The sequence below is a fragment of the Nestor notabilis genome, unplaced genomic scaffold, assembly GCF_000696875.1.
Source record: "Nestor notabilis isolate BGI_N333 unplaced genomic scaffold, ASM69687v1 scaffold9653, whole genome shotgun sequence".
Taxonomy (NCBI): Eukaryota; Metazoa; Chordata; class Aves; order Psittaciformes; family Psittacidae; genus Nestor; species Nestor notabilis.
Window position 1 is genome coordinate 59452 of NW_009920624.1, and position 23278 is coordinate 82729.

The following is a 23278-nucleotide window of genomic DNA, read 5'->3' on the forward strand; positions in this document are numbered from 1 at the left end:
CCTGCTCCAGTGCTGGGTGCCCTGCCTGTGGCAGGGGGTTGGGACTGGATGATCTCTAAGGTCCCTTCAACCCAGACCAGTCTGGGATTCTACAATCTATATTGCTAGCAGTGCGTACAACAGCCAAAAGGACATGGAGGCTGGCAGTGAGAAGTTGATAACTTGGGGTTTGGGTTTGTTTTGTTTTCGCCTCCTTGATATATGGGTTGGACCTTGGAGAGTTACTTGTTAGACTGCAGAGCAAAAAATGTTTAAGATGTGTTTAAAACCTGTAGCATCCGTTGCAGACACCAGTAGAAGTGCTGAGGAAGGTGGTAGGTTCACATAAAACACTCCCTTCTACTTGGGATAATTAACAAGGATGTTTAAGGATTGTGCTGCCCTTGCTAAAAGCAAACTGGCCACCCTTAGCCAGGCTGGCCCTGAGCACGGAAAGCTGGCTATCCGCACCGCTGACCCTGGGAACAAAGGATCCTCCTGAACCCAAACATGTTTGTGTTAATCCCGGCTGCTTCCTGGCAGCCAGCAAGAGGAAACGGAGCCACTACCTCTAACAGATGTACAGTGAGGAGATTACAGTGTGTGATTAAACACCCTCTCCATCACATCCTTCTCTCTGCTGTCCCAGCACAGCGCATTAATGGACTGTCCCAGGCTGGCTGCCAAGCTCGGGCAGATGTAACAGGCAGCAGATACTTCATCTCCTGCATCCGTGCCTGGTTTGGAGCCGTTTGCTGATGCCAAGGCTCCTGCAAACACACCACCCCTTGCACCAAACTCATGAGCTGCATTAGCTCAGGCTGGGGAATGATGGCGGGAGAAACACATGGAATTCCCACCATCCAGAAATGATGAGTTTAGTTGAAAAACTTTTAAAACTAAAACATGCTTTTCCTAATCAGTAGGTCAGGGTTTGCTAATGGACAAGGTGCTGAAGAAGTTGGGCAGTGTTTATTTTGGTGTGTTGACTTGCTTTGTGGCTGCTACACTTGGAGCAGATGATTTCAGGGCTCATTCCCTCTTCATATGGGTTTAAGGCACTGCCTCATGTTGGAGTAGCCAGTCCTAGTGCCAAGTGCTGCTCTTACAATAGAGATAATCTAAGCTGGTTGCAGAAAATCATCTGTCCTACTGGGTGGTGGGATTAATGAATATGGTAACGGCAGAGTATGTTTCTTTATCAAATGAAAAGCTGTTTCTGCAGTAGAAGAACCCCCTGTGGAAAGTGTAGAGATCAGAATTGTCGTATGTGAGACATGCAAAACCCTCATCAGGTGAATGGGGTGGATTTGACTAGGAGTGGAAATTAAAACAAAGTCACTTTTCTGTTCTTGGAGGAGAGCTGTGACCTTGGTTATAGTGCTGGAGCCTTTGATCCATGGGCTTCCTGCCTGCTTTTGTGTGAGGGGGTCCAACACAGGTTCCTGTAAGTGCCCACAATGTGCCATTGTCTTGGGTAGAACAAGGGGAGAAGTGGCATTTTGTCCTGCTCATGGTGCATGTATTGTCCATTCCTCTGTTCTGGAGAGGATGTGGCTCTGTCAGAGGCAGCACCAAGTGATGCTCGGAGCTGGGAATCTGTGGGTGCATTGGAACAGGCAGGCAGAGCTACCCATGGGCTTTGCAGCTCCTCATGGCCAGCATATTTTGGAAAGGATCCCAGGAATGTGCACAGCTGCTGTGACACTTGCTGTGCAGGAGTCACAGTAATGAGGAGAACCGGATACCTGCTCTCTCACACCATCCCAGTGCATTTGGGAATCCGCATTGCTGTGCCTCTTCCCTTTCTCCTCGCTTGCTCAGAAATCCCTTTTCCTGAGTGCAGGAGACAACTGTTTGGCAGCTAACAGCAGCCTTAGCTCAAGGGAGAGCATTGTGCTTAAATAGCTGCAGCGTGCAAAGCAGGGGTGGTGGCAGTAGCAAAAGGCAAAGGGAATGGCTTGGTGTAAAAGTCTTAAGTGGCACCATCTGCTTCCGAAGGGCATCGTTTCTAGTTCGGCAGCAAAGGAAGGCTCCTGGAGTTCAGTAATTGGGAATAGTAGGCTCCTGGCTGGAATGTGTGCCAACCCTTCTGGCAAAAAGCTGTTCAACCGTTGTTGCTGGCATGTGAACGTGGGTTTGTGTAGCAGGGCTCCAAAGACTGGTTTTAACCCTTGATGTATGTAAAAAATACCCAAAGTCTGAGAGCACTTTTGATCTTGGAATGGCATGAGGCCAGATGTTGAGAGGAAAAGGGGAAGGTGGCTCCTCATCGAGCTGCATGAGCAGCTCCAAGTCTGATCCTCCCGTGCTGATAACAGTCAGATGTGACCTGCCAGCAACACACACAAAATGGTGCCTGTTTTAACAGCTTTCGCAGGAAAATGCAGGGTGTGGGGGATGATTTATGAGGATCAGTAGAACCAAGGTGTTCACTGCCCCTTAAAGGTAGTGCCAGCATGCCAAAGGGTGTGTTGGCGAGGTGAGTGATCCCAAAATCCTCTGCTGAGCTTTTGGGACACAGTCACACATTTGGCTCTTGTCTTCCTATAGCCTTTACCCTTCAGTCTGCAAACATGTCCGGTTTAGCAGCCAGGATGAGGAGCCTTTAATTCTGCAGATGAAAGCACAAGCTCTTACACATGTCCCAGCGAGCACAAATACAAACAAGTCAACATTTTGCACCATCTCCTAGGGGTGGCTTCCTTGGAAGCTTTGGTCTTCATCCTGTTTGTCCTATTCACGATCAAAAGAGTGTTGCTGCCTACGTGTGTCTTTAAGCAGTTACTTCTATTTTATCTCATATAAACGCCCAATTTCTTCATTAAAATAAAATGAAGGTGTGCAACCAAAGAAGATCTGTCTCTGCAGACGTTATCTTTCACTAATAGTGTGACCAGAGCTCCTTTGGGACCCTCTTTGGTGTGGAAGAGAAGAGGATGCTTCACAGCCATATGAGTTTTCCTGCCAGGGGGAGAAAGTTGGGTCGAAAAGCCTGAGCCCCAGCCATCCTGAAGATGAAACAGTTGGATTGTGCAACATGTACTTTCTCCAAGTTTGATCTGGATGTTTTTTAATCTTCCTCAAATTAAAAGGAAAAATCTCTTGTTTGACCCAAAACAAAATGATGTTTTCTTTGGCCAAGCAACTGAAAAAATCAACTTCTCCCCAGTGTTAGTCCAAGTTCCCTTGCCAATAGTGCCTCCACAGCCCTCCTGCTCCACACAGCTTTACCAGTCCTGGATTAGAGCCTTGTTGCTGAAGAGTTTACAAGAACAGGGGAATTCAGTCACTTGCTTTAAGCTCAGTTCAGCGATTCTGGTTAAATTTGTAAATATTTGTTCATATTCCACCTCTGTTCATGGGCATTTGTCCACATCCTGCCTTTTAAAGATGTTACTTATGTAAAGTGCTTTAACTTTATTTTGGGGGGGTTATGAAGCATAATATGGATACTTGTATGCATGGTGAAGCAGAGGTTTTGATATAGCTGCAAGGTTTCCATCGCCTGCTCAACTAAAGCCCTTTAAATGAAGGTGAAGGGTTTTGGTCGGGAAACAGATGAACTTCGTGTCCTTTGCACCTTTGCATTCTCCTCTGGGAAGTAACTGATGAAATTAATAGCAGTTCCATGAGTTTTAGGTGAACTAGAACTTACGGACTTAATTGATACCTATGTTCTTGTGCTTTGGAAAAGCCTTTGGCTCCCATTACTTGATGGACTTACTCTGGTCCCCAGTGGAGGACAGACCTACAGACCTCTATAGCAAACTGTCAGCTCTGTCCTCCACTGAGAACCTGCAGCTTGGTGAGGGGGAAGAGATGGGAATTTTCCCAATTCCCAATGCTGTTAATGGTGTGCTGGGTCTTCCTTTAATGCTTGTTATCCTCATCAGGAAACATGTCGGAATTGCCAAGTGCTGTGGAAGGAGCACATGAACCTCACCTGCGAGCAGCTGGCTGAGAAGGATGAAATCAAATACAGGACATCTGTGTAAGTAAACTCCACAACCAAGCAAAAATGGGGTGGATGAACCCCCAATACACTAAGCAATATACTCTGGTGTGGAGGGGGTGAGAAACCCCTCTCTTCTTACAGCTATCAGAGGCCCTCAAGTTCTGCTGGGTGTCCTTCCATCAGGGAGGTCCTAGGGATGTCAAAGCCAAGGGGTCAGGAGGCTCCCAGGATAGAATTTCTTGCTGTGGAAGATACTTGGCAGTGGATCCAGCAGGTAATTAGAGAACATGGGAGAGCTGTCACCAGACCAGCCTGCTCCTCTGGCTAGCCCAGTGTCTCACAGGCTGGCACTTAGTCCTTCTCAGAGGTGAGAAAACCCCATTAGCATTGCTTCAGGGGGAGAAGGGAGATGCTGCACTGAGGCAAAGGAGTGTATTGAGTCACAGTGAGTTGTGATTACCCTTTGAAAATCCCGAGTGGAGATGATGTGTGGATTGCTCAGCTCCTGCTTTGTGGGAGGAGATGTGTTTTCTTACAGAAGCTTGTCTCTGTTTCTAGCTGGTTTGTAGGAATTATTACAGAACGGAGCCACGTTTTCAGGTCTAAATCCCATGTGCTTCCCTAAAATTGCTTGAAGTTTGATCACTCTCATTGCTCTACAGTAAATGGCAAAATCCTTTGCCTTTAGGGAATTAAGGGATGGAACAGTCAAGTGGGACTTGCCCACATTGCCTAATCCTTTCCTCTCTGATTTAGAGTCTGTCTGGCATGAGTAGAGGTTGGAAAGCTTCACCACTGGGAGGCTGAATGACTGTTGCTTGCTCATCCCTGCAATCCCTAATTCAGAACAAGACCTTTACACATTTGATATGACTTCTTGTCTCTGCCACTCCTTTCCCTGTGGGAAAGAGGGCTGAGGAGGAGCGAGTTGTCATGTCCCTAATAAGGAAAAATACCAGTTGGAAAACCTTTAGCAGAACGTTGCTGTGGATAGATGAGTCTCACTGCCTGATACAATAAAAGCTTCCTTTTGAAGCGCTGTGTAAGGAAAGGGAAGCACAGCTGGAGCTCAGGCCAAACTTCCTGCCTTGCTCAAAGTTTCCCAAAAAAAATCTGCAGCAGCAGCATCCTGTTGAGGAGCGGAGGGAAGAGCAGCTGCAGCTCAGAAAGTCAGGCTCAAGTGGGGTTTTTTCACCCTCCATCTCTATTCTTAGCACATCTCCAAATGCCTGGGTGCAGCTCATGCCAGGTATAACTGCATGGGAGCTTTGGGTAGCTGCAAAGCTGATGTTCCTACCTCACCATTCCCTGCTCCTCTGGCTCTGCTGATGTGGGGCTGTGCATTAGCCTGGTTTCCTGCTGTGATCCTGCCCTAAAATACCTCCCTATCATCCCCCAAACACATGTTGAGTTTGCAGCTCCTCTAAAGGAGCTGGGTGGAGATGCCTGGCTAAGGAAGATCATTCCCCACTGTCAAGAGTAGCACAGCCAGAGAGCTGTGCTTCCCTCAATGAAAACACAGCCCTTTTACTCTTCTGTCATCAAATTTCACTTCTAGGTTGTGAATTAAACTGTAACGTGATCTCCAGCGGTCAGAAAATTGTCCCTTAGGATGTCAGCTTATATTCTTAAGTCTTTTAATTAAATGACTGAGGCTTTCCTCCAATTCTGTGCCAAAATAGCACTGCCACAAGCTGAGCCCTTGCACTGGAGTGTGTGCTGCTGCCAGGACGTCTCCTGGGGACAAGGACTGCGCTTTGTCCTCGATTCCTGTTTGTGCTCTGTTAAAACCCATCTCTTGAATCTAAAGCAATAATCTGTGGAAAATGTATGTGGGGAATCTTAAGAGAAAGGGGGAAAACCCAGTCTCTGTGGGGAAAGATGGGATTATTTTCCAGTTACTGATTGAAATTTAACAAAAACCAAATAAATCTGGAGAGTAGCAGCCAGGCTTTTGGGGAAAAAACATGGTCGTGGCAGCTTTGTAGCCAGAGTAACAGGCAAACATAAAACTAGCTCGTAGACAACAGCCAAGGGTTTTCTTTTCCTGAACTTTATCTCCCAAGCTGTATTGCTCCACAGCCAAGTCAAGCATCCATGTGCCCTTTGACTTACAGCTTAAATTCCTCCCAAGCCTGAGCCCAGCGCTGCGGTGTTTTGGCTCACATGGAAACCAGGATCAGGTCTGCAGCATGCAGCCAGTGATGGGTTTCCTTTCACTTCATTTGTTCTTGAGTTGTCATGGGTTGGCTCCAAGTGGAGCTGAGCCCAGACCTCCTTGGAACAGCGGGTGGACCATGGGGATGGCACAGGAGGAAAGAGGAGGGGGAGAAGTGTGTTGGAGATGGGCGTTAAAGCATGGCTGGGATGGCGTAACAGCAGCTTTAGTACAGGCTGGTGGCTGCAAACACCTCTTCCCTCATTCTTCTCCCTCCTCTTGCATTGCAGAGAAGAGAAAATGACAGCAGCCCGGATTAGAAAATGCCACAAGTGTGGCACCAGCCTCATTAAATCAGAGGGTTGCAACCGCATGTCCTGCCGCTGCGGTGCTCAGATGTGCTACCTCTGCCGGGTTGCCATTAACGGGTACGACCACTTCTGCCAACACCTCCGCTCTCCTGGGGTTCCCTGCCATGACTGTGACAAGTGCTCTCTCTGGACAGATCCCACAGTAAGTAACAGAGGACTTTTGTGAATGATTTCCACCCTGATTTCAATTACTGTTCCATGCCAGCGTGTTGAAATACATGCCTTCCACCAGAGGAAGAGGGCTGGCTTTAGACAGCCCAACTCTTTTCCTTTCCCAAGGCAGCTAAAAAACACACTGGAGAAGCCTACATCAGCACAGAGGCACATCTGACCACAACTTGGAAGGGAGTAGTGTTGCTTTATGGAAAAACAGCTCCTGTTAGACAAGGGGTTTGGCTGAAAGTGCTCTGAGCATTGTTCAGGGGCTTGTGGAAAGAGCTGGTGGAGAGTGTGTGCTGGCACCAGGCACAGTAGCCAGCATTGGGACTATTTGGACTCCTTTTGCAGCTGAGATGCTGTTTGGTACTGCTTTGCATCTGGAGGCAAGGGGAGGGTTGTGTCTTTTTGGTGCCCAGATCATCTAGCTGCTGGCTCTGCAAATCCCTTTGCAGAGCTGGACCCATGGAGAAAACAAAACTGCCTGGAAGCCAACAGAGTTAGAGCTGGGTCTGTTCTCATGGCTGTTGTCAACAGCTGCAGAAGGAGAACTGAAGCATAGGCTGAGCAATAAGTGAAGCCGTAGTAACTTAATACAGCTTGTAGCTGTGATGAGCATGGGAAAACTTAGAGCAGTGTCTCTGTAAATAGAGGTCTCCAATACCAGAAATCCAGATGGAGTGTAGGTAGGAGCAGGAGTTGAATTTCCTGATTTCAACAAAGCAGTAGAGCAATGTGAATTGTGGATCTGCCTTCCCAGGGCTCGTCTGAGCTTTGTTGTTCCCAACATTTCTTTGTCTCGGGCTGCTGCAGTTGCCAGACTGCTCCCAGCCCCTCTTTCTGCAGGGAATGTGCTCAATCCTGTGCTTGCACAAAGCCAAGGAAAAGCCACTCTAAATCCCTTCTATCTGCAGGCTCTTGGGGATCTCCCAGCAGTGTCGCAACCAACTTCCCAGTCCTCTGCTTGCCTGCTTTTATTCCCTGCATTATCCTATCAATGCGAGGTGTTAAACTAAACACAGACATCTCTTTCTAGACACCCCTGTAGCGTTTCTGGCACCTGGGTATGCACTCCTCAGATTCCTGTCCCACTCCTCCTCGTTTTCCACCGGGATGTGATTCAGGGTTCGGCAGCGCTGGCATCCTTTGTTCCCATCAGGCTGCTGATTGTGCTGGGTGCTGGCATTTGTCCAGAGCCAGAGAAAACATGAAGCCTCTCAAAAGACTCGTACTGTACTTTAAAATAAATAAATAAATAGGCAGCACAAAGAGGACACTGTCACCAGGCCCTTGCCAGCTCTCTAATGAACCAATGTTGTGGCAAAGAAACTTTCCCACTGTCAGCAAAGAGCTGGCACTGCTCTTTTTTTAATTGTTATTATTATTCTTTCTTCTATTTTTGGCTGGTGGAGTGCTGGGGGCTGAGGAGGTGAAGTTGGGTGACTTGTCCTCGCTGCAAAGAATAATGTGAAACTCAAGTGTTGGCTTCCTAAGGTGATGGAGATCTGTGTGCAGTGTTAGTGACACTAACCCAGTCCCACCATGGTGATCTACACACCGGAAAGGGGCATGGAAACTGGGATTAACGTGGTAGATGTGAAGAATGGGAATGAATTTGAATCTTGACATGGGGATATGGAAGAGCAAGAGGCCATAGTGAGGGTGGCTTGTCCTTTGTCAGGGATGACGCCCATCCAAGGGATTACCCCATCCCAGCTTTGCTGGCTACTGCATTGGCATCTTCTTGTACCTTTCTCAACTCCTCTGTTTCCTCTTTTGGCTCATTTTCTTCTGTTCTGTTGAAATCAGTAGACAGCTGATGCTGTATGTATAGGAAGAGAGTATTTGCTGTGGGCTTGCACATGTCTGCAGCCAGGCATGTGAGTACAGAGAAGATGGGTTGTCTCATCGCCTGTGAAACTGCAACCCATCACTTAGGAGCAGGCACTCCTCTCCCTGGACTGGGTTCTGCTGCAGCATGGGGAGGGCACACGTGTGGCACCAAAGCCTGGCTTCCAGAAGGTGACAGGATTCTTTTGTTCTGATTTCTGACGGACTCAGGTACAGCCTTAACTTAGAATCATCTTCACAGCAGACCAGTGCCATGGTCATAGTACCACGGTCTTGTCTGTTCACGTTTCACAGATGTAAGAGCTTCCTGTCAGACCTGGATGATTTCATGCCTTTGTGAAGGATCTGGTTTGGGTCTCACTCCCTATTATTTACAGCAAAATTAATTTTTATTTTTAAATAGGGAACCTTTGTTCTTTTCCAAGTGTTTAACGTTTTCTGAGGCTGAAATGGTTCTTGCGAAAGTATATGTCAAGCTATTCATTAGCTTGGGTTAAAAACAGATTAAAGACAGTCCTTTAGGAACTGCAGCATCTGTAAGTCTTTGTCTCAAATGATCTTGAGAGAATAAAGCAGACAAAATTTCCCATAATAAGAGGTGAGTTAAAATCTTCTGCCTATGTTGTAATGAGGCTGGACTCTGATTTAAAAGTAGTGGTGCAATATTTGCTGGCTCGGAGACAAGCTGCAATCGGGCTGTGGTCAGCAGCTTCCAGGGTTGCAGGCAGTAATCACTTAATCACTGCGTTTCTTCTGGAGCTCATCCGTGCTCTGCACCCCTGTAGGATATGAACACGTGCCAGGAGCTCTTCTCACTTGGCCAAAAGTCCCCGTGTTCCTCTCCTGCAAAGCCCGTGCTTGCTTTGGCTCGGCTCGCTGAGACGTTGCTGGCTGCTGCAGGGGCTGATGCAATATTGCCAGAGACAAAGCTCGGGATGGAGCAGTGAGAATTGGCTCTGGGACTCAGGGCTGTGTGTTCCCTCCTTTCAAGATATCTCTAGCAAACCTTTGTGTGTTTTAGCCAGTATGTACAAATCCTGTGGTGCAGTTTGACTAACGCATTCTGGCTGGTTTGGTAAACCAGGTTCTGCTCTCGTATGTATTAATTTCATACTCATCTTTGGACTGTAGGTAATACTGCATAGCAGCTTTTTTTGGCTTTAAAGTTTAAGATGTTTCCAGTAAACTCTTTAAACTCTCCCAAAGGCCCATCATTAAAGTTCAAAGCAGAAGACTAATCATTGTAAGGTGTTTGCAATTACTCCTCCTTCTAGTGTTATAAAAAGAAGATGGTGAGCGAGGACTGTGTAAAACTTCAAATGCATTAAGGAAATGCATGAAGGACACAGCACTGCCTTTAGGATTAGGAGGGGGGGAAACACCCCTAAGCCCACCTTTTTTTAACATGCTATAAAGTGCCTTAGTCATAAGCATACAGTTAATTCAGGGCATTCACAGAAAGCTATCAATAGGGAATGCCTGTTGCTAAAATAACTCTGCATGTCTTGAACGCCAGCGTGTGTTTCGTCCCCATCCTGGCCCCCCTTTTCTTGCAGCACTGCGGATACCCTGTTCCAGTTAAAACACAGCCTGCTTTTATCCCCTGCTTCCTGCTGCATGGAGGAACATGCCGGAGACAGCCGATGCCTGTTCTTGCTCAGGATCTCCGCAGCTGATCTGGGAATGATTTGAAATAAAACCCCTTTAGTCCTTTGGAAGCCTCCGTCGTGAAAAAAATCATTTCAAGTTTATTAGGAACGGCTGCAGCCACACATACGTGGAAAAAGAAAGCTGTAAAGAGCCAGAAAGGGGGAGACAGTGGTGGTGGAGGCACTTTCTGAAGACAGGGGAGGGGTTGTGCAGCCCAGGAATAGTTCCCAGGTCTCTTGTTTTCCCTGGTTCAGGAGGCGGGCAGCCGCTTTCCTCTGACACTTAATAATTAAAGATAACAAGAGCTTTCAAAAGCTCCATGGATGGCACTTTTGTTCAGGGCAGAGGAGGTTTTATTTGGGGGAGGTTGTGTCTGTGTGATTTGTAGAGCTTTTATCTCCTTTGCTGCTGTATTTTCTTGTTCTGATGGGCTGTTTGTTTCTCCAGCAGCTCTTTCTGTGTGTGTGCAGGGCCCTGCGTGGATGCTGGATGCAGCTTCTCTGTACCAGCATTGTTGAAACAGGCCATGAAAAGGTGCCTTGCTTAGCAACCCAGCCCAGCTCTTTAGTTAATCCAGCCACAGACCCAAGCCACCCTTTCTGCTGTGATTGGCTCCATGCTCGCTGCATTCCCTGGATTCAATGGGAGAGGGATGAAAGGAAAAGCCTCCTCCATGCCGAGACCCTTTTACGGGTGTGGGATCACAAGGGCAAGACTCTCAGGGATGAACACTGGTGGGTTTGGCTGCAGGACTGGGGATGGTTCCTGCAAAGAGCATTCCACCATCAGCTTTGGAGCAAAGCAGGGTCCTGTTTTGCCACTTTAAATGCAGCTGCTCTTCATAACCACGTGTTTGCAGATAAGAAGGGTGAATACATCTCAGATCCTTTGCTTTTTCCTCTTGGCCACCTCCCTTCTCCTGTGAAGCAACAGAGCATGGGGAAGGGCCATGCTATAGCATTGCCCTGTGTGTTTTCTCTCAGGAGGAGAGCCAAGTTACATCCTTGCTCCAGGACCGTGCAGGCTGGCCAGTGCTGAGACCCACCAGGGTTTGGGGGTTGCTTTTTGTCTTTTATCTTTCTTTTTTGTTGCTGTAGGCAAGGCAGCTGACAGGAAGATGACTGTTAACATGACAAGATCAGTCCCTTCAATCCATGCAGCCAGTGAACAGGCCATTAAAATCATAATCTGATCCTTTATTAAGGGACTTGAACCCGCTCAGGCAAACGGACACAAGAGGCTTTTGAACTTGTGCTGCAGCCTCCACCCCCTGTGACATTAAATGGGTTTTTCACTACAAAAGCCATCCCTGTGTGTGCTAATGAAAACTTAATTTTGGTGTGGATGCTTTACCCCTAGATGAATCTGTCATCTCCCTCCAGTTACTGTGGAATCAAAACCCAGCCTTTGCTTCTCATAGAGTTAGAGGTGCTTTGCAAAAATCACTGCTCTATGTGGTGAATGCTTGCAGCTCTGAGGCTTGTTTTTCAATTCTGCCCTGTGCCAATACAATAGGGAATAAGCAGAACTTGTGGCACCAGTTTTCCTTCACAAATATCCTAAAATGGTCCTGCTGTGCACATTGTTTTTTATGTTGTTCCATTTGGGATGTGGATCTTTCCTAAATGCTGCAGGTATTGAACTGTGCTGTGTATCCATCACGTGCCAAGTGTAATGTCAGCTGCTTGGGTAGAAAGGTTCATGTTGTGCAGGGTAAGTTTTATTCTTTCTATATTAATGGATACCAGTGTTTCAGAAATCCTGATGCAAAGAAAAATTTGAAGCCAAGGTTCAGTATGTGGGATTGGATGTAAATACTTCTTAACCTTCCAGTGTGAGAATACACTTTTAAAAAACAACAAAGCTGTCCTTGGAGAGGGACTCTTCATCAGGGGCTACAGTGACAGGACAAGGGGTGATGGGTTCAAACTGAAACAGGGGAGATTTAGGTTGGATACGAGGAAGAAGTTCTTTACTGTGAGAGTGTTGAGACACTAGAACAGGCTGCCCAGAGAAGCTGTGGCTGCCCCATCCCTGGCAGTGTTCAAGGCCAGGTTGGACACAGGGGCTTGGAGCAACCTGCTCTAGTGGAAGGTGTCCCTGCCCGTGGCAGGGGTTGGAGCTGGAGGAGCTTTAAGGTCCCTTCCAACCCAAATCATTCTATGTTGCTGTGTGATTTGTTATGCCATTGGTGGGATTTAGTCACAGAAGTAGTCAGGAATTCGTTTATCCTGCTCCGGGTCTGTTCTTGGCATGGTTTTTGCATCTAGGGGGTGTGCTGCAGGGTGTGCCCCCTCTTGAAGACCAAGAAGGGATGGGGTTGAGTAGAGATCTCTGGCCTCTGTGTCTGAGGTGATGTGGTTTATGTTGTCCTTGCAAGATAGATGTTTTGGAGGTCTGGCAGATGGGCTTTGCTGTTCTGCATTTCCCTGTCGCTCTGGGAGCTGCAGTAATTGAAGCCAGCATCACCTTGGTGTGTGTGCAGCTGGCTCTCCAGCCCCGGGGGCACATGGCTGTGTGGGTCCTCATTAGTGGGGAGGTCAGCTGCAGTTTAAACTGCGAGGGTCGAGCAGCCCTCCCTGCAGGAGGATCTTGTTGTGTTTGATGTGTCTGATTCCCCTGATTTCAAGCAGGACCGACCAGTATCAACAGTGGCATTTACAGCAGCTGTAGCATCACAGGGGTTGGTGTCGGGATGGAGTGTCCCTGGAAAGCACCATTTCAGAGGGTTAATCATAGGCTTAGGCTAAAGTAAAAGCTTCTCTTTTTAAGTTAGAAGGGACTTCTGCATGTTTCTAGGCTTTAAGGTGAGGTATATGCCTTTGTGCGAGGGAAGGAGATAGGGTGATCTTGTTCAGTTGAGCCTAAAATACATTTCATGTCATGTAACTAAAGAAAACCCTTCAGGTGCATCTTCTCCAGTAAGTGGCAGTAAAATGAGAGATGTGGCTATCTCCATTTTCAACAGCATTGCAAAAAGTGTTCTGAGAACAACAAAAAATGAAGTCTTGAAGCTTTGGGGCCACCCTTTGAGAGGCTGTTCAGGCAGCAAAGGAGGAGAGGATGTTTGGTGCTTGTTGCAGAGCATGCCCACGTTGTTTTCCAGCCAGGGAACATCACAGTCTGATGCTTGGGGTGTAATTAGAAGTTCTGTATAGGCTCAGAAGAGCCATTCTTCAGCAGTTTTTATGGAGATAGATAGGCTGTAATTAACAGTCCATGGAAGCAGCCTGCTTGGGAAAGAAAAAAGCATGTCCTGGAAAGTCTTAATTTTAACTGTTGCCTCACAGAAGAATAAAAGGGAGGGAAGTATTCAGTTGGATGGTTTTCTGCAGATTAAGATAACTTCAGTCTCCCAGGGAAACCTTATCTGGAGGCTGGAGAAGGGCACATCTTAGCAAGCTTCCCATGCTAGACACGTGCAGGACCATGAGATTGGAACTGGGAAGCTGGCTAGACTTAAAATAACTTCAGTGTAGCTGCACACATGAAGTGTATTTTGAGTTTAGTTCCAGCACTCTTTAAAAGAGAGGAGATCTTCCACATTAAGAGTGTTCGGGAAGAAATTTATGGTGTTTGGCAATAATGAAATGAAGATGAATAAACTGAAGCAGAGTCTTGTGTGTTGTGGGGTACTTGGGGCTTGGGGTTTCCCTCCTGCTCTACTAGTGGTTTGCAAGTGCTAAGTGCTCCTTAGCACCACAGCATCAGAGTGCTTGATGCAGGTGGTGTGTGTCACCCAGCAGCTCCTGTTCTTGGCCTTCTTCCCTGATAACTAACATTAAGAGGACAGACACTGTCCAGGCAGTTTAGCTATTCTCATTTGTTTTCTGGAAGTGCCAGGTAGTGTTTCATCCCAGTGGACATGAACCAGCAGCAGATGCAACCCTGCAGAGACCGGGGAGGGGGGACCTCTGTTGCCATCGCTGCACATATGGCCAGCAGAAGCATCTGCTGCCTGGCACAGAAAGGGAGTTGTCTCTTGAGTTGTTTGGTGTGATCTTTGTTACCCTGATAGCTGTTGCATGCTGTGGTGCAGTGAAGAAACTCATTTTTCACAGCTCTGCTTGGGAGCTGTCAGTTAATAGCTCGGCAGTTGCAGAGTCTTCTTCCAGGACTTTGTCCATCCCTTGATCTAGTAAATGGTGGCATAAATGCCATCCCTCTAGATACCTGAAGCTTCTCTGCATTGTTTGGTCTCACTGCTGCTCCTTTGGGTTGGGAAAACCAAAGGTGACAAGAAGCAGAATGATGCTTTCCACTTCTAGCTTGGCCTTGTGTTCTTGGTGAGCAGTGGATCTGAATATACTTCTTATAACCTCTAGATAGACATTAAAGAAACATATTGGGATTTATGCCCTCCTCAGAGTTACAGATAAGATCTAAATGGCCTCGTCACAGTAGTTTAGCTACTAGAGCCAGGATTTAAGTTGTGTTAATTCCAGCTGTTGGGCCAAAAGCTCTGGAAGTGCCAGGCTAATGTAAATATTTAATAGACCATTGCCATTTGAAAGATTAACAGCTCTACAGCAACTCTTCACATGGGAGGAGCTGGGTTGCACTTCTCTGGTTTCCATCCAGGCAATGAATTTTAGCACTGATCTCCCAGGAAAACTGATCTTAAGCCTCTTAGTGCTACTCTGTAGAGTACACTTAGCTCTGTGCAGGTTACGTGTGCTGCAGTCCCCCATCACATCCTTGCTTTGGACTAAACCTAAGTCAACCCCAAATTAGTTCAATTCAGCTGAATTCACCTTTTATTTCCCCCCACAAATGTGCTGAGAAGAAAAGCAGCAGTGAGAGAATAGAAGGTTGCTGCAGCAGAACTCCTGTGGCTTCTAGGAAGATGATGAGAAGATAATCCAGGAGATTCAGAAAGAAGCTGAAGAGGAGCAGAGGAAGAAAAATGGAGGTAAGTCACAGTCTGTACCTGTGCTTTGACATCAGACTGAGGACAGTGGGAGAGCACAGATCCCAGCTACTGACAAGTCTCTAGACCTTCTTTGGATTCTCCCCACAGCCTGGCTGTTTGCAGGCTCCTCCATGCATTGCTGCGCTGCACCAGGCATCACCCAAAACCTGCTCCAGAGAGGAGTGCAAGCCATCACCCTGGGAACCTGTCTGGCTTTAAAGTGCTGTCGCCTACAGGCTTTAGCTGTGACAGTGGGGAGGCACAAGGCTTGTGTCCAGCTCTCCCTTGGTGCTGGGTTCATGGATGCACAGAACTGTCTCCTTTCCACTTGGCCAAGTAGCTGAAGGGCAGCAAAACCTTCGTGGTGTAGTATTGGTGAAAGGAGCCAACCTGAAAAGCTGGTGCTGTGCCTGGAGCATGGAAGGGGCAAGCAGTGGTGCTGTAGAGAGCGTGCTTAAGAAACATGCAGGAATGGAGGATGTTGATTGCAAATGCAAGACTTGTTCGTGGTGTGACTGGTTCTTGTCTCTCTCCATGCTGCAGAGAACAGCTTCAAGCGGATCGGCCCTCCTGTGGAAAAGCCTGTGGAGAAAATCCAGAGAATTGAAGTCATCCCCAGACCTGTTCCTCAGAACCTGCATCAGCCCCGGATGTGCCCTTACCCCTTCGTGCACGCTCCCTTCCAACTCCCTCCTGTCCGTCCCCTGTACAATAACATCCCGCTCAACATCCGCCCTGTCCCTGCTCCCTACGTGCCCCCGTTACCCAACATGAGGGTGAACTTTGACTTCCCCCAGATCAATGCTCGGCGGGAGCACAACTTGCCTATGCACTTTGGCCCTCAGCCTCGCCAGCAGTTCTGACCTGCTTCAAACAGCGCCTGGTATAGTCACTGCAGGGCAAAGCCACTCCGATAACATCACCCCCCTTCCTTCTCCAGCTCCTCTTGGATTATCCAGCTGCCAAGGGACCTCTGGCTGTCCTTGCACTGTATCCCTCTCTAGAGCTTCTCTGAACCTTTGCAGTCAAACACTGCAACCTGTGCTGCAACAGGCCTTGGTGCTGCATTTCCCAAGGGATCTCTCCCTGTGTTGGGCATCCAGATTATTTTGAGTTGACAAAGCCTGTTCAGGCAGCTGCTGGGAGGGAAAGTGACACTTTGTGGAGCTCGGGGATGCAGCCATTCCTTGGGGGCTTCCCAAAAGTCTTTCTTACTTTCCTGCTGGCTGGAGCAGCTGCTGCACAGACAAGTGAGTCTGGAGGCAAGGAGGGAGACTGCATCTGAGTAAGACCTTCAGAAGCAGCTTAACAGGAGTTGGCTGCCCTTCTGCCTGCAGGGAGGCACGAGGCTGAGGTTCCCATGTTCTCCAGCATCCCTGTAACCTCCCAGCACCTCCCAACAGAAATACATTTTCCAAAACCAAGTCAGTGAAGTGTTTTTAGCATTTCTCACTCTCTAAGTGGGGTAATGGGATGCAGCAGCCATCTCACTGCTGAGATCTCAGTAGGAAGCCCAGAGACATGTTCTGTCTGGGGGCTTTAGCAAGTAGCACAAGACTCAGGCACCCTAATCTTTGGCTGACCTGAACTTGCCCCCTTGGAAGGGCTCAGGACTTTTATCCCTAGAGGTGGGTGGCTCAGCTTCCAAAACGTGGCCTTTGCTTTGCTGTCCCCATCTGACAGCCCAAATCTCCCCTTGCTTCTGGCCACAGTTGCAAAAACTGCTTGGGTAAAGCCCCAGTTAGGTGCATAGACAGTGGTGTGTGTTGTGTCCCATGGCAGGGAAACTAGGAATTACCCTTGCACTGATGCATGCAGGTGATGGGGAGCCAGGAGCTAAGGCTGAGCCCCCCACAAAGCTGCAGCCCTGTGCTCAGGAGGCTGGCTGCTTCCTGGCATCTCACAACTCCTGAAAAGGTGTGTTTCAGTCTAACTGGCTTGGGAACAGCATGGTTAAAGGCAAAGGTGAGTATTGCTGGGGATAGGAACAGCAAAGCTTACCTATGAGAAACAGGGGGTGTAGGTGCTGGGCCGTGGGGGGAAAGCCCTTTCCCCACCTCCCTTGGGTGTTCTGTCTGGTACAGGCCCCTCTAGAGCAGAAAATGTTTGGAGTGGAAAACAACCTCCCTCCCAGAAATGCTGGGCTTAGCATTCGGGATCCCATTGGTGCTATCATTCCCTGGGTGGTTTGGTTTGGGCTTTGTCCTGCTGGGAGCCCTCTGGGTGTGCTTCCCGTTATTCCCCCCTGTGTTTGAACAGCCATCTTCTGGTTTCATTTGGGGTTTTTAGGTAAAACTCCCTGCCTCCCCCCCACAGCTTCTGCCCACCCCTTGCGTGCAGCTCTCTGTAACTGCTCCATGTACAGCATCCCCTTGGGAGTGCAGTAAGGGGTGGGCTTAGGGCTGTCAGTGGGATGCTCCTAGGATAAGCCAGCCTTCACTATGGCTTGGAACTGCATCTGGGGACCACTGTCCCCAGGAGGCTCTCCCAGAGGGAATTTCCATGTCTTTTGGAGCCGAGTCAACAATTTCTCCACTGTTGGGCATTGCCTTATGGGTTGGACATACCCTGCCGGGTGCTCTGTTGCAGCTCTCATGCCATGGTCTCTCTAGCATTAATAACAAGTGGTGTTCCCTTACTGCTGTTGTTTTCTTCTTTCAGTTTACTTCCGGGAGATCCTATTGCTTACTGCTCAGCTGGGATTTAGCCATGTTTAAATCCTACCTTGCAGCAAGTGATTCCTGTGGTAGCCAGGAGCAGTGTCCCATTGGATTTGGGGCAGGAAGGTTCACAGCGTTAGTGGGTGATGGGAAAATGGACCCAGGTCAGGAGAACAACGGGTGGCTTCCCCTTACAGAAAGGAAATCCTGTGTTGTTTAATAGCTGGGATTTTCTGGGCTCAAGGCTTGGATGGAGCCCTTAAGGCTTCCTCAAATGTGTCCCCTCCTGCAGCAGGATGGTTGGGGTTGTCCCCCAATACCTGCCTGTGCAAAGAGGGGATCTTCTGGTGTGTGTCTAGAGATGCGCAGGCATCAGGAGTGAAGCCTTGACACAGGGAAGTGCAGAGGTGGAGCAAGAGGGATGGAGAAACATCGAGCAGAGGTGAGAAGGGGAGGCTGGTGTCTGTGGTCCATCCTTGTGGTTAGGATGTGAGGGTCCTCTGCTGCTGTGGCACAAACATCGTGGTCCTGGAGGAGCTTAATGGATGTAAGGGGAAAAAGCCTCGAGCTGGTCTGTGTCTGAGAGAAGACAAATCAGTGCTTGGTCTCTGGTGCAGCGGTTTCTGATAGGGCTTGTGTTGATTTATATACAAATAGAAGGGAGAATAACCCCAAACCTTACTGCACCCCCCAGAGCCCTCGTGGTCTGGTCTCCACCTCCTCCACCCCATTCCCCTCCTGCCCTGCAGTCCTTGAAACTATCTGTCCTTCACAAGGTGGCAGGGAGGTTGCTGCGCCCATAACAGGTACTTCTTCTGGTTATAATTGCAGTGTCCCGTTTTACTTGCCTTAAAGGTGGAGAAGAGAAACTTAGTATTTGCACTTAGCAAAAACATTATATTAAAAGAAAGAAGCCCTGTAAAGATGTGCATGTTCTGCCACTTTGTATAACAATAGCTGAAAAGAAATAGGTGTTTTATTAAAAAAAAACAACCCAAACAAGAAATATTTTTCTTTACCTTCTGGTAGTAAAAACCATTCTAATATTCAGTGTGTAAAAAGTTCCTGTCTTATATTGTAATTTGAATTTTTTGTAAATAAATTTGTGCACTCTGACTTTCACCCTCTGTGCTTTTCATTACAGCTGAAATACCATCATCATCCTCCTCCTGTTCCCATCCTGATTGTGCCAGCTTGATGCTGGGGCTAATGGCAGGCAGCAGAGCAGGCAGGGCTGTTGTGGTTGAAAACTCTGTAAGTCGCAAGGCAAAACCCATTTGACCCTCCAGGAAAAGCTTAATATATTCCACATGCTCCCGAGGAAAAAGTGGATGGGATAGAAAATGGTTTCCAGGCACTCCTTTAAATGGAAACCAGGATGTGTGTGTTGGGGGGGGGAACAGGGAGGCTTTTCCCCCCTTGCTTGAAAGCAGAGGGGAATGTGTTGGTGAGCAGGGGAGAAGGGAAGGGTGAGGGTCCTCCTGCCCAGGCTCGTGTCACAGCCAGGTTCATTCATGCACATGTGGATGTCACTGGGGGGTGAAGGTGAACACGTGGTGATTGGAGCTGCTCCGTGTTTCCTGCATTAATTTCACCCTGTTTATAGTAAGGAATGAACATCCTTCCTCTGCTCGGCCCTCGCTGCAGTGCTTGAACCCATGCCTGAAGTTGAAGGTCCCTCTGGGCAATGCCCTTCCCACTGCGCCCACTGGGATGTGTGTTTGGGGGGGAGCTGGGCAGCCCCTCCTTTCCCAAATCTTGCTTTTCCCAAACCAGCTTTAGATGTTTACAAGCCAAACAGGAGCCCATCAGTGGTCCTGAGCCAGCTGCAGGAGGTGAAGGGCAGCGAAGGGGCTGGCTGCTCGTGGTACGGGTGATGGAGTTCGTTCCCAGCGCCTCCATAAGCATGTGCTGCACTCCCAACTGAGGTTGGCTCCAGCATCTAACTTCAGAGGGCTGGTTGAGTTTTAGGGCTGGTTTTGGCTGTCCCAAGAGGGTTGGGGGCAAAACCCAGCTCCGTTTGGATGCTATGTTTTGGCCTGGGCTGCAGTGGATGTGTTTCCTGCCTCCTCTCGTCCTTAGATCTTTCCCTTCTCCATCCCACCAAGCAGAGCAGGAGGGTGCTTATCGCTGCCCCCTCCCATGCCATGCACCCAAAACCAGCATCCCACCACTCTTCCTTCTGAGCAGGTGTCTCCCCCTCAGGGCCATCGTATGGGGGGGAGAATACCTGAACCAGGGGGAGAAAAAGCAGCTCCTTCCCAGCACTGCCAGGCTGAAGGGTCACAGCTTCACTGCTGGCTGCAGGGGCAGCTGGTTTGCTGGTGCATGTCCCCGAGCCATGCAGAGGTCACCCAGCCTCCGAAACACCCATGGGCTTGGTGGCTTGGGGCTGTTCTGAGCATCTCAGGAGGTGACCCAGCCTCAGCCAGCTTTGGCTTTCACAGACTGGTTTGTGTTGGAAAGGACCTTAAAGCTCATCCAGTTCCAACCCCTGCCATGGGCAGGGACACCTTCCACTAGAGCAGGTTGCTCCAAGTCCCTGTGTCCAACCTGGCCTTGAACACTGCCAGGGATGGGGCAGCCACAGCTTCTCTGGGCACCCTGTGCCAGCGCCTCAGCACCCTCACAGGGAAGAGCTTCTGCCTAATATCCAATCTAAATCTTCTCTCTTTCATCTTAAAGCCATTCCCTTGTCCTATCCATCACATAGCCCATGGTCAGCCCTTATCTGTGGTGTATTTCCTGGCCAGGTAAGAATCCCTTTGAAATCCTCTTTGAGATGCTCGGTGGAGATGAGCCTGTGGATCACCATTGCCTTCTCTCTACAGTCAGCTCAATCGTGGCAAAGCAGTTTAGCCCCCAGATGCTCCATGTGGAGGCTTCTGCCATTAAAAAGCCATTGCAGCTCCAGCCGTGGTCACCCCAACACACCACACAGCTCTGTTTGTATCCGAATGCAGGTTTTATTTTTTATTCATCTTTCTCCATTTGAAGCTAATTTTTTTTAAGTTATACAAATGGCACTTACAAAAAAATAATAATTAAGAAAAAAAAAAAAACCAAACCCAAACCTTAACTTTTCAGAGTGAGATGTTTGTCAGAGTCACGACACCCGATAAGAGGAGACAGGGGAGATGTTGACCTAGTGTCACACAGAAGAAGCCGGAGCAGGAATTACATGGTTCAAACTGCAACAGGGGGACAGGGAGGAGGTGACACAGGGAAAAGGGGGGGTGAAGGCCAGCGAAAAGTGTGTGCCAAGTCACAGGGTCACTCAGGGCTTCATCAAGACACTCGGTCCTTCGAGGGGCAGAGCGGTGCCCGGGTGGGCGCAGGCAGCCCCTGGATGTGAGCACAGAGCCGAGGTAGCATCCCAATGGGATCCCCTGCGCCGGTGAGGGACCCCGGCCTGGAGTTGTCCCCGTGGCAGGGGACAGGCCGCTCGCTCTCCCAGCTGAGAGGTTAGCACCAAGCTCCTAGGGAGGGTTTTCCACCCTCCACATGGCTTTAAGGCTGAGGAGCCCCTGCCTTGCCTCCGGCAATAGGGACCGGTGATTTTGGCACGGCAGCGATGCTGCGAGCACCCGTGGTGTGGGGTGGGGGGAAAAAGGCTCCTTGGTGTGTTTGCAGGGAGCAAATACCGGCCCCAGGAAGGCCCCAAAGGATAAAGTGCCTTTCAACACCCTAATGAACACGTCAGCATCACCCGTTACAAACAGCGTTATACTCTAATGCAGACCTAGTACAGACAACAGCTGGTAACACAGTGCCATGGAGAGCATATATAAATAGAGACTAACAAAAATACTGTTTTGGTCTTTCTCTTTTCCTTTCCAGTTGAGTTGTGATGGCATGAGAGCCCGGGACCCGGAGCTGCCCTCCTTGGGGGAGCCCACAGGAACGGGCACTTCCCAATTCAGCATTAGGTGTGCAGTGATTCCCTTCACTGTTCCAGTATTTTACAAGCGAGAGAGGAAAAAACAAGGTACTGAGCAAATATCACTGTGCAAAGTTTGCTAAGGAACTTCTCTATTCTGTAAACCAAAATCTGCAGTTTATGCTTCCAGCCACCACCCAGGGGAGGTTCCATCAGCCAGGGACCAAAGCCCACCATGGGCTGGATGAAGCTCCCTACCCAGCACAGGCTTGCTCTGCATCCCCCCCACACCATCCCCTCCCCAGCACAGCAGCAGGACCAGCCCTGGGACAGGTACCTGCCGAGCTGGACTCACCATCGGGGTCTATGATGCTCCTTCCAGAGCCAGAAGCACAAGGAGGGGCAGAGGGACACAAGGAGTGTGGGGCTCCACGAGATGAAAGGCTGAGGTTTTCCAGACGGGATCACCCTCAAAACTCATTTCCAGGTGTATGGGGAAAAAGGGAATGGGCTTGCTGGCCCTTCCACAGGGATACATGCCATCCCGTGCCGGCCCCAGGGATGCTGCGATATGTAAGGTCACCTCTTACAGCTCAGCTGGGGATGAATCCTGCCCCAAAAGCCAGGGACAGAGAGAAGCTGCTGGGGGGGAGCTGGCTGAGCCCAGCACCATGGCTCTGCCCCTGGTTGGAATGGGGTGGGATGGGACGGGACGGGGGCTCCGGGGGACACTGGCAGCACAGACTGAGGCCGTGCCAGTGCTGATATGGCAGAAGTGAGCATAGAGGTGATCTTATTCCCTTTTTCAGTCAAGGAGAGGAAAATAAACTACCTAAAGTGATGCTCAGGGCCGGGCTGGGCGGGATGGCAGTTTCCAAGCCCAGCAAACCTGGAGGGAGGGGGGAAATACAAAGCTATCAGCTGCCCCAGCACTTTTCCAGTTCTTAATTCACGGAGCCCCACCTCCCACCCAACGCACCAGCTCTACAGTGGGAGGGGAGGACAAGCCAGTCTGAAAATCCTTGTACAGAGAGGAGAAAAACAAAACCCAAAAGAAAACCAAGGACGGAGGAGGGGGAATAATAAAAGTTGGCAATGGGAGGGACGCTAAAGTGCATTAATATTCCCAGAGGGTGGAGGCGTCAATGGTGTCAGCGGATGCCTTGAGGACCCCGGCGTGGTCACCCTTCAGGTATTTGCCATTGATTTTGATAGCCACTTTGTTATAGTCGCAGAACTCAAAATAGAAGTCCACGGGGGTGTCGCTGCTGCTGGTGACGGACGACTCGCTCCCCACCATCCAGTACTTCCCAGTGGCATCTGCAGGCAGAGGGGACAAGGTGGCCCCGTGAGCCACCACCGGGGCGCCAATGGCCATCACCCCCCTCAGCACCCATCCCCAGGGACTCACCCTTGATGTTGTAGGCCCCGTCGTTGAACTCGAGCTGGAAGACATCGTAGGAGGAGCGGTTGGAGTCCAGGGTGCCGGTGACCTTGCGGCAGCCAATGAAGCCGTGCTCGCCACGGAGGACGATGATGGGCCTGTTGATCAGCTTCATCACAAAATGCTCCGTCTCGCCTATGCCAGAGGGGAAAGGGGCTGTGAGAGCAGCTCAAGGGGATGCAAAGCCTGGATTCCATGGAATTCCAGCAGTGAGGAGGGTGAGCTGTGCCCCCCATCCATTTCCCACCCACCCCACCAG

At 49.3% G+C, this 23278-nt stretch overlaps 1 protein-coding gene across 1 annotated transcript in view; it reads left to right on the forward strand.

The window, feature by feature from the left end:
• RNF216 (ring finger protein 216) overlaps positions 1-15898 on the forward strand; it is a 61814-nt gene extending 45916 nt beyond the window's left edge. Inside the window, exons 13-16 of the mRNA XM_010010764.1 lie at positions 3876-3973; positions 6386-6608; positions 14966-15035; positions 15579-15898. Of these exons, the coding sequence (XP_010009066.1) occupies positions 3876-3973; positions 6386-6608; positions 14966-15035; positions 15579-15898 (711 nt within the window). The remainder of the gene's footprint in view (positions 1-3875; positions 3974-6385; positions 6609-14965; positions 15036-15578) is intronic.
• The last annotated feature ends 7380 nt before the right edge of the window (positions 15899-23278 follow it).